Below are 16,540 nucleotides of genomic sequence, written 5' to 3'. Positions count from 1 at the left end.
TTGAATTCTTCTGCTGCCTTTTTTTTTTTTAAAAAAAAAGCTGGGGTCACTGACAGCTGGTGTCAGACTCCAGAACCACCCCCCCCAAGAGGGTCATGGGGGTTTCTCCCCATGCTATGATATCTCCCTGCAGTTGCCCTGGTTTGCACAGTGCAAGTGCCCGAACATCTGCAGGACTGAGAACTTGGCTCCAGAGGTTCACGTGAGTCATCCACCCTGTAAAACCATTGGAGAATGTCCCAAGAAGAGTGTCTCTGGCTTTCCCAAGGACAAGCGTCCCTCCAGCCTGGCTCACATACCCTTTCTGGACACTCTTTGCTTTACCAGGTGCTCCATTGAGCCAGAAATTTGTCATTCCAGACTGGGAGGCCCATGCCGTGCAGTAGTGCAGCCAACCTTGTGCCTTGTGGTACAGGGGGAAGCTGATGAAGTGGCCTCCGATCCACAGTCCCACATCTGTGCCCACAGTCATCACCAGCTCGTTATCCCTCTCCTGTGTGGAGTAGGAAAGAACAGTCTGACTGCCAGCGTGTTGGGCTTTTGCCCAGAAACATAAGGTGAAGGCTTGGAGGGACATATCATGGAGGGGATGAACATTCACAAAACTCTCAATGTTTTCCACAGGGAAGTAGAAAGCTGGAAAAGTGCTGGATTTAATACCTGAAATAAGCAAAAGGCCAGCTGTTAACATTTCTTGCTGTCCTTATAAATCAGCCCCCATCCTGACCAATGCACCGATAGGAACTGGCAGAGCTGTGCCAGTCTTAGCTGCCTCGAGCCACAGTTACTGATGTGTGGTGTACCAACAGGGAAGGGGCTTGGGATGATGAAAAGCTTAGCTCCCTCACCCAACTGTTTAGAAAAATAATTTTTTTCCTTCTCTTTCTCTTTTCTCATCTTGTGTAAAATAATCATGATGATTATTTATTCTAGGGGAGCTGTGAGCTGGAATTTCTCACTTTGTAAAAATGTGCTTACATGTTGCAGAAGAAAGCAGCAGTCGCTGTGAGAGTAGCTAGATCAGGGCTAGCTCTAATGATGCTGAAGAATTTCCATCAGCAGGCGTAGTTATGGGACCCAATTCTACCTGCACATATAAGCATCAAACCTATTAATGGTTCAGGCCATCAAGGTTAGCAGGGCATGGGTTCTTCATCCTTGGAAAGTAAGCTGGGCTCACGAATAGATGTGTGTTTCTTACCTATGTGGCTCACTCCATTCAGCAACTCTGTCTTCATGTCTTGGAGCTGCACCTGGATTTGTTCCAGTCTGAGGCTGAATTCTTCTGAATGGCATTGTTCTAGAGCAACCAGACAGCTGAATTTACAGAAGGCCAGGCCTTGCACATGGCAGATTTCCTGTTTTCTAGTTCGTAGAAGGTTGGGGAAAGCATTTGTTTTAAAATGCAGTCTCACCTCCGTATGGTGCCAGGCTAATCAGCCGTGCCAGAGCTGTTTCTAGGATGGCAAGTGTACCTCACCCCTACGGATGCAGACACACCTGAACCTGGTGGTCTTGTGTAGCACCCCTTATCCTGGGAGAGCTGTGTGATACCACTGCAGTCAAAACAAAGGGCTGGCACACAACCTTAGAGGCACATGGGCCATCTCCACCTGGGAAGGTGATCTCCAGCATGCCAGCTGCAGGGACTTGCAGCTTAACTCCTTCCACGCAGGCTTCTCGCCCCTTCCCGGGGAAACCCTGCCTTGCCTGCTGACCCCCCTTACCTGGGCTGGGTTTGGCTCTGAAGGAGGACTCCACCACCCGCCCGTTGAGGGGCTGGACATGCCGGTAGTCGTTGCGCAGTGTCCTGTTCTGCCAGTCCAGCAAGGTGTTCTCCAGGAGGCTGATCTGTGAGCAACGCAGGCTTATTATGGAGGGTCACGGAATGGCAGTTTTGCCTAGGAATGCGGTGCAGATCCTGCAGCTCAGGATTAAACCTAGCGATTTGTTCTAGAGGAAGCCACAGGGTCTCTACTGAGTATTAGCAAGGGAAAGGAACACAACGCGAGAGCGCTTATCAGATAATTAATGATAAAGACATTTTGCCTGAAGGAAGCTTTTAGCACCTGCCTGATGGTATGCCTGGATGGAGATTTTTCTGCTATTCTGTAGCATACTGCTTTCTCACAAGTACCTACTAGCCTTCCCCCTGCCAAAAAAGTATTTCTTTTTCAAATGAGAACGCACTGTGATCCTCCAATGCCGTAGTCTCCACTTTATCTTGCTCTTCTCCTAGAAGAAAATGTTTCTGATGCTTCTTTTTCATTAAGATGAACCAGTCTGCCAGCTCATTTAACTTGTGTTGGTTTTTTCCCTGCTAAAGCCTTTGCCTTGACAAGGCAGACAGAGAAGAGAAGGGGATTCTGCCATGTGATGGTATTCCACTGCGGGGACAAGCTGGGTTGCTGCCCAGTGCTCCCGTGCACCAACAAGGTTCTCTGATGGCTCTGCTGGAGCCTGGACCCACCCTCTCCTGTCACACGGCCAAAACTCACAGCAGGCCACTCCTGAAATGATCCAATCTAGCTGCATAGTGTGCAAGACAAAAAAAACCCCGAAATACTCTTCTAAAAATGTGCTAATTATTCTGTAATTATTTTAATGTTATGAATGGCTCTTTTATGCTTGTTTTTGGAGGGGGTGGGGGTTTGGACTCTCGCAGTAGTTTTTGCCTTACTGATTCTGACTGGTCACTTCCTTTTTCTAGTATGGTTGAGCTTAACTGAGCAGAAAGCTTTGTTATCGCTCACCAGACCTCAGGTAAAGTGCTGCTCTGCAGAGACTGACCCTTGCTGCAGTGTAGCATCACAGTGTCCCTAAAGCCACCTGTAACTCCAGTTGCTTAGGAGTCTACCCCAAAAGCACGATATGAGAAATGCCCTATTAGCTCCTCTGTCAGGCTGTTCCCAAACTCACAGGAGGACAGAAAAGGAAACTTGTGTGGAAAGGTGGATTGTGGAGGGAAGAGAAGCTGTTCTGTCTGGTAAACAGCTATCACTGACCTGTGTGTGTGACAGGACAATCGGAGAATGAAAGATGGTCCAGATCACGCTCTCTGAGCAAGGTGGGGTGGTTAGTGATCCCTGGTACCTGTAGAAGTGTGAGAGGTTTTCTGGCAGCATGGCTTGGACATCCAGAGAAAGGAGCTTTGTTGATTGACCTCAAAAGGAAACAGAGGCAATATTAACAATTGATGGGGAACAAAGAGAAAGGTGAGAGTGGTGTTAGGGCTGGGGTTGGCAAACGTTGCCCAAAGCACTGGTGTATTAGAACTTTGGCAGAACTGGGTGAAGGTGGAGGGAAATGAATGATCCTTTCTAGTGGATCTGTGGTTTGTCATTGAGGTACTTGCGGTCCTGGAGGTGGTGGGCAACTGCACCTCAGTGCTCTGCCAGGAAGCGGAGTGTATTGGTGTGCAGAGAGCCTGCTGCCCGGGCATACAGACTGCAGGATGGTGGGAACTTGTTATTTGATGGTGCTACAGTGTGGTGCATAGACCTACCAGGACTAGGTTTGTTGCTGCCTTGAGCATCTTCCACACACCCCTGCTCTTCGAGATGTGTGGGCAGGGATGGTGTGGAGCCATGCATGGCTGAGGATGCTCAGCCACATAATTGCAAGGAAGGCAGCAGCAAAACGTCTGGCCCCAGACCCAGTACACACATACAGGTTTTGAGAATGTCAAGGATGGAGAAAAGCATTCCCCAGTCTTACCTGCAAACCTGATTTTTGCCAGTTTGGAAATGAATTCACTGTAGTAGGTATTCTCGAAGTGCCCATCCTAAACACAGCATAGAAACTTGAACAAAAGGTTAGTGACCTGCTTGTCCTATACTAACAATCTTGAGGAACTAATTGATGCATTGGGAGACAAAGAGAACAAATACTGTCACCAATCTCTTGACAAGCATGGTAAGGTATGTACCCCTAGGTCTTGGGTAGAATAGTGAACTGTAAGGATCCTTTTTCACCACTTCTAAATCCACACAAAGTCAAGTATTCCCACTTGCAAATCAGAGCAAAGCTACCAAGCTCTATTGACTGGTATTGTGTGAGCCCCAGATGACAGAAGGGAAGGACAGTTCTGCTGTGGCACAGCTTCCTCAGAGTAGTGGCAGACATCATCTGTTAGGATACATGTGCAATTCTAGTACAGGCTGCTTGTGTCTGGACCTGCTTAGACTGCAATTATAGTATAAACAGTGATCACAGCCTGGCCTTGCTCAGCAACCTGGGCATCAAACCTACCACATACAGGAAGGCAAGCACAGCCAATCCATTTGGTTTGTCTTTGGCTTCTTCAAAGCTTGAGTAGTCAGCTGAGTTGTAATGGACAATGTGCAGCTGCCAGAAGAGAGACAGGGTCATTTAGGAAGAAGTGGTAAATGGCTTCCTTAGGGCTTTAAAGGACCAAACACAGACTGAAAAGAGCGTCACCATCCCACTTCCTGCTGCTTGTGCCTCACAGCCCAGCCAAACAGACTGTTAGTTTAATAGGTTTGTGATGAGTGTGGAGGAACAACTCCATCTTTGAAGGGTATTAGTGCTATTGCAATGGCTTTTCTTAGCCTTCTGTGCCAGCACCGTCAGGCTCAGCCCCTGCATTGCACCAGCCACCTGCACTTATGGGAGCCCTGTATCTCCCACTTGCCTCTGCATTGCTTCCTGCAGGCTTTGTGGGCTGCAGCTTCCCATTTCCTAAATGCCAGACTTGCAACGCACCCTCCCTCCACCCCCCTGCGTTCACAGGTACCTCTGCGAAGTATCTCATCCCGTCTATGGTGTGCTCAGAGCCGCTGGTCTCCAGGTCCAGGCCCCCCCAGTGCAGATGCATCTGTACAGTGGTGTAGAGGCCTGGGAGCCCTCTGGAGATGTGCATGGTGGGTGGCAAATCAATCTGAACTGGAAAACAGGATTAGAGACATGGGTGCAGCCATGCCTGTTCCTGTAGTTATGCTTACAGTGCCTAGTGCTTTTCTGCAGTAACACCATCTCTGAATTAAACTGGCACAGTCATGTTGAGGGATCTAACTCCAGTATGCAAGGAAAACCACTGAAGCTTAAAGCTCTGTGTGCTTAAAATTCTTCCTGACCTCAGGCTTGTGCGCCACAAAGACCACAACAGACACACACAGCAGCTCTGGGTTTTTCCTTAGGCAGTAATGGAAGTGCTTTAATGCTAATCTCCCACGTAGTACATCACATCTTGCAAGACTCTGCACAGATTTACTAACCACTTTATTTCCAAGGAAGAAAAGGGGGATAGAAGTCAACAAAGTGACTGGCCTCATTTAACCTGTCATCATAATTTCCAGTATTCTGGACTCTGAATCTTCTAGGAACAGGCATACTGGGCCAGAGCCCTGTAAGTCTGAAAAGGCTGTGTTAATGCTTGAAGGATTTGGAGAGACAAATCTCTTTGCTTCTCCTTGCCAACAAGTATTCACGAAGAGACTAGAAAGCATTTGTCTTCTTGCTAATGTACTGCCACAAATCATATGTTAATAAATATGCCAAACCTAAGATTGAAAATGGAGAATTGCCTTGTCCTAATGAAAGCCCAGAGCATGGTAAAATAACAACTATCCTTGCAAAATGTAGCACAATATATGATTCATTAGTTGTAGTTTGGGTTTGTGAGAAGTTTCTTTTGTTTGTAAGCTGTTTACAGACACACGAGATGAAAACGTTTCCTTTTAATATCTGAGAGTCTAGAGGGGCGGGCTGGGGGGTGGGGAATCACCTTTTAACCCAAGATCCCTGCTGACTGCCTTCCAATATTATGGTTATTTACCTCACTACAGTTCCTACTTTCTGCAAAAGACAGCCAGAGTAAATAGTGTTCTGAGTTTAGGGGAAGCTTAAGTCTTCTGTAAGGTATTTTTGCTGATAGCATGGAGGTAGGTGACAGCCCAGTTTCCTGTGTAAAGTGTGTGTGGAACGTGTGACTGCTCTGAGCTGGAAGTGCTTGACTCCTGCTTAGCTCTAGTTTTGCCAGGCAGTGGAAAATCAGCTGGGATCATGCAGTGTCAATCTGAGTGCAACTGCACCTTTCTGTAGCGTTTCTGCTCTGCAGTTTGGACTCGTGTCCATCACTGCCTTACAGTTCACAGGACATGCAGCCAGGCTGCTCTTCTATCTCGGGGCTCTGAGGCAGCTGGGTTATTGGAGGCCACACTTGAGGTCCCAGTTCTAAAGCAAATCTGCTACTGGAGCAAGTTGCACACATCCTGCACAGATGGACATTTTAATCTTCCAGAGCTGCGCGTGACCTTGCTACCTGCTAGACCAATCCTGTTTAAAAAAAAAAAAAAAACCAAAACGAAGTCTAAATGCCAAATAAAAAAGGCTTCATTAACCTAAGGTTAGCTGTGTGAGTGTGTCTGCACACAGATGCTCTGCACTACTGAAGTAGGCTTTATCAGGTGGGATTTAGCCTGGTAATTACACAACTGGAGAGAATGTGCAGCTGGTTTCTTAGGTGAGACACTTGGTCTTCAGCTCCTGAGAGGTTGCAAGTTGAGTCCTACTGTTAAATCCATCTCCTGTCCCTTTCAGATCTGCTGAATGTTTTCTGATGTGGCCCGGTGGAATATTTTCCTGGAGAGATACTGCTACTTTGTCCCATCTCACTGAAGCTGGTAGGAAAAGCTAGCCTGACTTCACAGGAGCTGTGAATAAGGACAGTCATTTCCCTTTGTGCTGTACTAAAATGCCCTGCATCAGAAAATCATTGTTTTGATGTTAACAAAAGAATAGGAACATACACATGTGCAGTCAGATCTGAGAGTTAAACCTGCAGGAATTAATTTTTAGGCAGTCAGAGTAGCAATGCTGACATGAGAGCTGCTGTGGGTGACAAACAGGAGTTAAGCTTTTTTTTTTTTTTTTTTCAGAAATACAATCACAACAGTCTTGCTCTGAAGGCAGTATGTCTCATCACTTAATTTCCTGGCTCTCACACCCTATTTCTGTCTCTCTGTTACAGACAGAAAGAGAGGACGGTTGTGCAGGGTTAAAAAAGCTACCAGCTTTATGTTCCAAACACCTTCCCCAAAATACTCATTCCCTCCCCACAGCAGCTATTAGAAAATTCTCTCATTGCTCATCTGTAGTCCAAAAGCATTATCCCAACAGTACCAGCTGATGAATTATTTAGGCCATGAATTACAGACTGCAGCAGGGGAATCCAGGATCTCCTCAATTATAAACCTTGCCCTGAGACTGTGTGGCCAAAGGCAAGGCTTTTAACTCATGCTGTGCTTCAGCTTTCCTTCCCAAGGCCTGAAATACCAATCCTCTGCCTGTAAGGGAGGGAATTCTCCTCTGTATTGTACTTTGTGTGACCTACATCTAACCAAACCTTGGGTGCAAACTTGCTACTGAGTAATATTTCTCCATTCCTATCACTCCTTATTAATGCACAGGGGCAAAGGACACATTTTCTGAATGCAGAAAAGAGTCAGTATGCCCCAAATACGACTCACTGCTCAAGTGCTGCAGTCTTGCTGTGCACTGAAAGAAAGGGTCTAGCTGCCTTTTATTCCTTTTTAATGTCTAACAGAGAAAATATCTTGCAGAAGCATAACTGCCTTTTATTTCTCTGGTTTATATACGTGTTTCTAGAGAGATATCTTGTATGATTGGGCAAAACAGCTAAACTAGGAGAGCAGCATGAAGTGAGATGGCAAAGCGAAGTAAGGTGAGTTCAAACAGAGCATTATCTGTGAATAGTATTTCAGTCAGCTAAAACAAATAATCTGTTCTTACACTGTTATGAGCTTGACATCCTCCCAGGACATCTGCTCTACCAGGGAAGAAAAAACTGCCTACAGCTATGGCAAAGCTGGCTCATTCCACTGCATTTCAACCTACTGTCTCTTGCTGGCCCCAAAAGGTTTGTGATCATGTTCTAGCTATGGCAGAGTGCTGAGATGAACCCAGAGGAGCTGTTCTCATATCCTGCACGGGCTGGGAAAACACGTAGCTCAACTCATAAAGTCTCCTTTATACCCCAAACACAATTTAATAAGCACATGCTTTGCTGTTCATGTGAAGCATCCCAAGGATACATCACAGCCTACTTTACAGCTTAAAAGGGGAAAGCTGTCATGTTCAGGTATTTCTTCCATCAGCTCCCAGGAGGGATGTGTGGTCTTCCTCCCCTTGAACCCACTGCAGGTTTCAACCCGATATGACGTACGGAAACCTGCAGTCATCCGTACAGATGCTAAGAAAGAGGCAGTGATAAAAGTGTTGGGTTTTCAGGGCAGACCTACCATTAAAGACATCTGCCTTTCGAAAACGTGAGGCCTCTGCTTTGCTGCTGCTGGCCTCTTCCCTGCACTGTTGCCTGCAGGCATCACCCACTCTCACATGGGAGGCCCCTGGGTGCTGTGTGTGCAGTGATCCATGCAGGTATGGAGCCATGGCTTTGGGGCAAAATGGGGAAAAATGGGGCAAAATGGGGCAAAATGGGGCCAGGCAGCACTTGCTTCCTTGTGCCTTAGAGCTGCTATTTCTGGCAGAAAGGTGACTGGCAGCTAGAGCTGCTGCAGGACCAATTAAACTTGATCTGTACATCCTGATTTCTGTTTCTGCTGCTCCTTTGCCAGCAATGACTTCTTGACCAGCTCCTGGTTTTAGGTAGGTAATGAGAAGGATCCCCCCAGTCTTACCAGAGTGACCGTTGTTGGTCATTGTGAAATCCCCCTGCAAAGGCCCATCATAACCGCTCAGCTCCAGCTCCAGCAACTGGGGGTTGTACCTCACTTTTTTCCTCTGGATGTCAATTGGAGATTGGTGCTTGCCAGCACAGTCTGCAAAGTGCCTTCCCCAGTGCTCTTCATCCAGCTCTCCTTCTGTGCAGAGAAGCAGCAAACCAGGTTATTTGGACATGGTGAGAACTGCTGTTAGCTCAGGAATCACAAAACTCTTCTCATTTGCCGGCAGGGCATGTCAATCTAGTTATTATAACACCAGGAGCTGCAGCAATAAAAGATTGCTGTGCCTTCCCTAGAGTGAAAATATATATTATTCTGTCTGCAGGACAACTGTGCTGCGAAATAAGAAACCTGCATTGCAGTAGTAGCTTACTGATCACTGGAGACTGAACCTCCACTGAAAGAGAAGCAGTGTTTAGATAGAAACGGGGATAGAAATGGGGATTTAAATGGGTCTGAACTGCCAAAGGTGTGGAATCAGGATCTCAACCAATGTGAGTGAATAGGACCAGGGCAATAGGTGGGAAATCTCAAGTTAGGATTAGGAACTGGCAGCAAATTTGCTATTTTTAACTAGGGAAAGTGCTAACAACGGAAGAATAGGAGTGAAATGGTTTTAAAAAATGGAACATTTTGTATGTTTTCTGGGATAGAAGTGTGGGGTGGCTTTGATGTCCTGGGTATGTTTTTATTAACAAATCTCACCCCTTTCCTGAGCGAGTGCTTATGCCTCTTCTTGGCACTCCCTTTTTACACACAGCAAATAATGGGAATGTGATTTATTGCTCCTGTGAGACAGATCCTGGTGTGGAATAGGCCCTGGGTGTCCCAATTGCAGGATTGGGTTGACTGCTCTGAGCTCTTGATCTTGAGTTGAGTTAGTTCTGAGCTTGGGAGCTCTTCAGCCCCCAGGCCTAATAGCCCCTAAAGGTCATGCTGAGTATTAATACCAGCTCCTTGTCCTGTTGAGTGTCACCAGCTCAGACACAAACCTTTGACATGGGACTGAGAACTAAAGGCCCTGGCTTCACCTGGATGTGCTCATCACCTCTGCAAGTAGGTAATACTGCAAACCTCCTGTGGTCACCTATGGAGGAAGCAAATGTGTAGGAGAGCTGCCATGCTGGGTGCAATCCTTTTTCCGAGGGCTCTAAGCCTCTTAGCCCTAATTTGAATCTTTCCTGCAGAGGTCCTGGTGCTGCTGAAATTCTTAACAAATGCTTGAATCCTTCAAGGCTGTTTGCCCTCTCCACAGTGCTGTATTTGGGACTTTAAGGGTAAGTAGAAATTTTGAAGCCATCTCTGTCATGGCTGTGACTGACAATCAGTAAGGAAATCTTTTCTTCTTCAATCCAGAACTGCAGATTATGTCAGAGTCATGTCTGTCTGAGACAAACAGAGCTAGAGCTAAGGAATAATCATCATGTGATTGTTGAACTCACTGACTTCGAATCCTGCAGCGATGGTTTGGAAGGAGAGGTGATTGTTGTAAAAAAGAAAATCGTTCAAAGCTACTTCATCATCTTCCTCATTTTCAAATTATTATAATTGCAGCCACACCTGAGGATTTGTTACTATTTGCTAATTCTTTTCTTTTTATTTCATTTAAGCAATGTCAGTTTGCAGGTATTTATTTCCTGACATTGAATAACTATGGGGGGTTTAGGAGATGCAGACAGCCTGGCCAAAAGAAAATCCAGGGAAAACTTCTGCAAACAGCTTAGTGTCCTAATTGCAATATGGCACCTATTCAACAATATCCTTTGTTTTAGCTTGATTCCCAGCCCACTGAAGATCATAAAAGGACTACCGTTTACTTCAGTGAGCTCTGCAAACAACGCCCTGAAACAAATGAAAATCAGATAACATTTCACAAAATACATAAATAAGCACTTCTTAGTGATCTGTACTGCATGGGATATGACAATAAAATAATAAGCAGGCAGGATTTAAAGCTTTTCATTCCAGGATCATCCAAAGGGCAGCTTTTATTCTAACACAGTGTAAAGATTTACCCCATTGTTTGAACCTCATTGGTCTGCCAATTCTGACAATGTGTCCTAACTACACAAAGGAGTAAAAAGGGGTGACATTGAAGAGAATCACTTTCAAGACACACAGGCATCAATAAAGTAGAATAAATTAGCTGTTCTGTGGAGATCTTTCAATAATGGAAAGAGAGTCAAGCTGAGTGTTGCTTCTGCAGCACAAAAAGGATGGAAGCATCTTTAGCAAGCAGTAGCAAGCCCAAAAAAGCCTCGTTTTTCATTACCTTTGTATGTCCAGTGCACTAGGTGACAGCAGCTCAGATGCACCAGGAGCAGGTGGAAGAAGACAGTCGTGATCCACATCTCTCTCGCTGTATCTGCAGTCAGAACCGAGGTGGGGAGTGCGTTTCTTTTAAAATCCTCAGGGAGAGCAAATACCAATTTACTCCAGGTCTGGCCTTTCCAGCACACATCCTGCCCTTCTCCTCACCCATCCAAAACAGTAACATCAAACAATGCCACAGAGAAATTTCATTTGGACAGCCAGCCTTAAACACTAAAGGCACTTTATTGATCCTTTGCACCAAGGGGTCCCTGCAAATAGAACAGGTTTTCCCCCCTGGCCAAAGCTGATGGCCTTGGAGTCACTGCCTGTCCCCAGCTGCTACATGTTCTCTGCCCACTTTTCCTGTCCACTCATTCCTGATGAGCAGGTAGAAAATATTCATTGCAAATCCCCTTAAAACAGTGCTTTGCAAGCAAAGATACCTAACACAGAGCTCAAAACACTGCCCGGAGGTAGACAACCGTTTCCTTGTTACACAGAGGAAGGAGCAAAGGCAGAAACCATTTAAGGGACTGGTTTTCAGAAGTGCTGAGCATTCACCATCCTGTTGGAAGTCACAATTGTAGACACTTAACTCCTTTGAAAATCAGGCTTCTGAGGCCAGATTTAAAAGTGCTCCACACCCACAAACCGAGTATTTCAAAGCATTTTGCCTTTAACGTCTTCCCTAGTCACGGAAAATCTAGTTTTAAATGTGAAAGATTTGCAACCTTTGGAAAATTCAGAGTCTGAAAAACTGTTTAGATTGTTGAAAGATTCAGGCTCGATGCAAAATACTGAAACCCCGATGACTTCTTAAAAAATATGCAGGAATTCAAATAAAAACTAGCAGGTGTCAGATGTCTAAATGCTCTTGTGGACTTCAGTACTTGCTCTGTAAATCTTCAGACACTTGATTTCCTTAAAAATGTGTCCCAACGAAAGAATTGACCAAGGTCCACTAAAACAAATCATTTGGCAGACCAGGGAACAGACCATGGATCTTCTGCCTGCCTTTTTGTGTCCTGTTACCAGGCAAATGTCATTCTCTTTGAAAAGCCTTCTTCCCCCACATGAATAACACACTACCAACAGCCCCTTCTGCCCAGCAGTGCCTCCCAACCCATAAACCCAGAGTTTAATAACAAAAGGGGAGCAGAAATCTCCCCAGGAATGGACTTTTCACCCAGTTTTGAGCAGAGCTACAGCTTCCACCAACTGCGGTACAACTTTGTGGTTGATTTTAGGTGACAGGCAGAAATATTAAACATTTGGCAAGAAAGCTCACACCAGTGAAATCTCAGCACTTCTGTTTGCAATGTCCCTGCCACTTGCAATAAGATCTGCAATTATTATTTTCAGCAATAAGGTACAGCAATAACAGCAATTCAACAATATGAGTCATCGGTGAGTTCAGATTTCATGTGAACTCAGGTTTCCAGGATTAGACTGTGCTGAAGAACAGAAGCAGCGTTTTTTGATTCAAAAATCTTATTCTTTGCAAGTGAAATGTTAACGCTAAAAGGCCTTTCCTGGTTTGCTGTTTTGTGTGATGCGTATTTAATCTTTGGGAATTGCTGTAATATTGAGTTGATTAACCAAATGTGTATTTTTCCTTCTCTCCTCTAAAGAAATCATTTATTCTGACAGTTGCACTGAACTGTGTAAGGACTAAACTAATCAAACATACCCTGCAATGCACTTCATAATCCTTGTGTACCCAGTTGGGTAAATAGGCTTTGAAATTAGCTGAGGGAGAAATTTTGGGGGTTTATACCTGTTTACACTCCAGGATTCCACACAGCAGCACATGAGGGTGTGAACAGGAGTCGAGAACAGGAGGTCACCTCTGCACCAAAGCATCCCTCCTGTCACCCTGCCTGTGTGTGTGCCTGCCAAGAGTGTTTAAATGGATGTCATCTAGGGACAAGCTGTTTCTCTTGCCCATGCTTTATCGATCAGCTAGCCCAGTCTGCAGAAAGGATTTGAAATAAAGCCCATTTGGGAATGTACTGGTGCCAGGGAACTGGAGAAGACGGTGAATTAATTTTTAATGGAGCTTTTGCAACATGCTAAAATTGTGACATTTCACTTGACATCAGCAGGAGCTGTGGGTGCTCAGCACAGCCAAAACCCCACATCTCTGTTAGCTCAGGTTAGCTTTCCCCAAATTAGTGGCTACTCTGGAAGACACAGCAATCTGGGGAGAGGATTTACTAAGGGCACTAAGTATGAACTTGTTTTGGAGTTATGACAGAACAATAATTTTGATTACACTCTTTAAATATACCTAAATATTAAGCTTCTAACTATGAGCTGAATAATATGGAAGGAGTCCTTCTCCTGTATAAAGTATTACACACGTCAACCATTGCTTATTGGTTCTTGGAGCTATAGCTTTTTTTAGTGTATATGGTATTAAACCTGACTGGCTTGAGGCTTGTCTTTGTTAGTCATCTGTTTTGTTGCTTCAGTCTAATTGCTAGAGAGAAGTATGGACACAGTGCCCAGGAACTCCAGATATCCCCGCAAGACCGTGCTTGAGGTAAACTGGTGTTCTACAGGTGAAGAAGACTGTAGGTCTAACAGAACGCATCTCTGCACCCAAACTTAGCCAGTGGGAAAATCTAATATCAGCCACGAATATTCTTGGCATGATTTCTTCACAAAGGCAGTTTCACACAGATGCAGCTACACTGACTTCATCCTCCCCCCCCCCGCCTCAACTACAGTAGGAAATAAGCCTTTTATCCCACATCATTGGTTTCATGCACTTCACTTTTATCTCTACAGTTTTCCCTGACTCTTTGCCATCTTTTAAATCCTGCTTCTCCTGGGCTATTCCCTCTTGGCCTAAGGCTCAGCTCAAGTCTGACTTTCAGATCCATTCTGAGTATTGGTAGCCACATTCAAACCTTGACATTGCATTGAAGTAGCTGGCTCAATACCTCAGCGCTCCTTTGACCCAGAACTTGAAAGGGTTAACGCCTTTCCCTCTGAATCAGCAGGAATTTCATCAGGGGTTGCAGTAATAGCTGCATCACTCCCAAGTCTGGCAAACATTTGACCAGGAACAAGGTTTTCGATGTGAGAGGGATAGATTGCCTTCAGTTAGGCTATCTCAGTTTTCCTAAGTGAGTCTAAAACTCTTCACATAGAGCTCTCTCTGCTGAAGTCATGCTGGATGAATAAAAGTATTCCGGGCCTACACAAGTTTTATGAAAGACAAAAAGCAGCTAGTGCTGGTAGGCCCAAAGCCATGGGTAAAGCTGTGCAGACTGAAACATGAGATCCTTTTATGCAACAATTCCTGTAATGTTTTTACATCTTCCTTCCAAAACTGGCCTTAGGTTCTTTGAAATTTTGCCCATGATGTTTTTTTTTCCTTTTTGCCCCCTGGCTTTCAACTACATACAGAGATCACAGGAGTCAGAGGCAGAAAAGTGCTAGAATTCATTTTTCCAGTTCACACAATCCCTTTAGGCTTCCTTCCTCTTATATAATATTTTGATGTGCTTGGCTAAATTCATCTTCTACTGACATAAATTCAGGTACATTTGTTGATTCTACCGAAGCTTTGTGATAGAAATGGGCTTTGAGGCAGTCTGAGATAGACACCAGAGATTTACACCAGTGTTCCTAAAAGCAGGATTTGCCCATTTTAAAGTAGAGACATTTCCTCTGCGAATTCCATTTCACGGTCTGACAGATCTCAGCATTAGCTACCTGCAGTTCATTGTCAACCTAAATTTTCTTTTGCTCAGTTTCAGCCAATTACTCTTCGTTATAGCTATAGTCCTTGGATTATCTTAAAATACTTTTCTCTTTTTAATGTTCACATTGCTTCTGAGGTGGTTCTCGCCTCACCGCACCAGAAGCACAAGCAGCCTTTCACTCACCATTTCCCCAAGGTGGCGAAAAGGACAATGTGATGCTATAAAAAGAAGAGAACATGGTCAAATAATCCCTCTTCATTTTCATTTCCAGGAAATGTAATTACAGTTCTTGTAATGTCTATATAGGTCTGCTCTACGGACTGCTGCAAGTGTCTCCATGTTCTGGATCTCTACTTGAGACTTTGAGAAAAAAACAAAACGTGGAGGATTAGGAAGGGGGAGGTCAATCTTCCCTCTGCATTTAGAGTGAGATAAACAGGAACGTGGCCTGAGCGTGGGGATCAAGGAGTGCTGTCGAGAGCTATCCTGGGAGACATTTTTCCACCATACCAGGGCTCTGTGCTATGGGCTGGATGGTGGTGGGATAACAAATAATTCAGTGACAGGACAGCTTGTCAGCATATGCAAACACCTGTCCACCTTCTCAGACACTGTGTTATTAGTATTTGATACATATCTGCACCTCCTTCCATAAAAATACTCATTTTGCACCTGCTCTCCCAGTGTAATAACACGCAGAGGAAGCACAGTTGCTGCTCAGCCTCTCTGAAAATCAATATTAGAGGTGCATAAACACAGGAGGAGACCCCAAGCCCCTTAACAAACAAACACTCTTCACAGAACAAATAACGGCTCTGGAAATGCGGCTGTTGCCCATTGCTGGGTAAGCACTTTTCCTTTCTTATTTCAGCTGCATTGTGTGCTGAGCAGCTGTGACATCCAGTGGCCAAACACAATACAGTTGGCTTTGGTGCAGAACTCTTCATACATGGTAACAATAACAGAGACCTTCCATTGCACTTTTCATCTTCAAAGAGCTGTATAAACAGTAATTCATTAACCCCTCCACAGCTCGGTGCGGCAGATGAATGTGGTGACCCTAAAAGTACGCATGAGAAGGGAAAACCACTTTCCAAGTTCTCCACAAGCATGGCAATCAGCTCTCCAGGGAGGTGAGGAGCCTGTCTTTGGGCCAAAGTGCAGGACCTTCACCCACCACTGCAGATGGCAGCTGCTGAGAGATAAGGGACCAGAAAGGTGCAGCTCATTCAGCATCTAATGAAGAGGCCACACCTGAGAGAAGGGTTGTGCTCTTTTTCCCTAGAGCAAGAGAGCCACGGTGAGGGACTGGGGAAGGCTATCTGAGCAGGACCTGAGCTGGTTTGGGAGTGATGCTTTGTCAGAGGCCTGGCCAGAGGAAAAGGTTTCTGCGGCAATTTTCTGAAGATGTCAGAGGACTTTGTTGATAGATGTGGAAGGTAGAGAAGGGAGGGCAAGCAGGGATTTGGATTAGGCAGTACAGTGGTGGAATCAAAGAAATGTGACTGTAGTGAGATTGCAGTAGTTAACTGGGATTCCTGTTGGGGCAGGTAAGTTGGAAGATCCAGGAAACAAATCAGTGGAAAAGAGAAGCAGGGTCTCACCCATGGAGCAGGGCATCCCAGATGGATGCTAGCAAACATCTATTCCACAAAGAAAGAAGGAAATGGATCAAGAGATGGGGTTTTCACAGGCCAGTGTTAATGGGAAGCAATAGTGGGTATAAAGTCTCTGACAGAGGTTTAATTGTAGCATTTAGTGCATCTGCTGCATTTCAGACTTTGC

At 45.2% G+C, this 16,540-nt stretch overlaps 1 protein-coding gene across 1 annotated transcript; it reads right to left on the bottom strand.

Annotated features, from left to right (window-relative positions):
• Positions 1–45: 45 nt before the first annotated feature.
• On the bottom strand, positions 46–14,954 carry CA6 (carbonic anhydrase 6). Its single transcript, XM_074924772.1, has 10 exons — positions 14,939–14,954; positions 10,999–11,134; positions 8,682–8,864; positions 4,757–4,905; positions 4,252–4,347; positions 3,718–3,784; positions 3,006–3,163; positions 1,728–1,851; positions 1,202–1,300; positions 46–660 (listed from the first exon to the last, which is right to left on the bottom strand). Exons 1-10 carry the CDS (start codon positions 14,939–14,941, stop codon positions 47–49), a joined length of 1,629 nt encoding a protein of 542 aa, XP_074780873.1. The 5' UTR covers positions 14,942–14,954; the 3' UTR covers position 46.
• Positions 14,955–16,540: the final 1,586 nt, after the last annotated feature.

The sequence above is a fragment of the Athene noctua genome, chromosome 22, assembly GCF_965140245.1.
Source record: "Athene noctua chromosome 22, bAthNoc1.hap1.1, whole genome shotgun sequence".
In the NCBI taxonomy this organism is placed as follows: domain Eukaryota; kingdom Metazoa; phylum Chordata; class Aves; order Strigiformes; family Strigidae; genus Athene; species Athene noctua.
This window is presented reverse-complemented; position numbering and strand designations above follow the sequence as displayed.

What these genes read in the sequence shown, in the direction of transcription:
- CA6 (XM_074924772.1), bottom strand. An exon ending in AGTGCACTGGACATACAAAG is followed by an intron (nt 8,865 to 10,998) that starts GTAATGAAAAAC and finishes TTCTCTGCACAG; the next exon opens with AAGGAGAGCTGGATGAAGAG. An exon ending in TTGTCCTGTCACACACACAG is followed by an intron (nt 1,852 to 3,005) that starts GTCAGTGATAGC and finishes CGTTGCTCACAG; the next exon opens with ATCAGCCTCCTGGAGAACAC.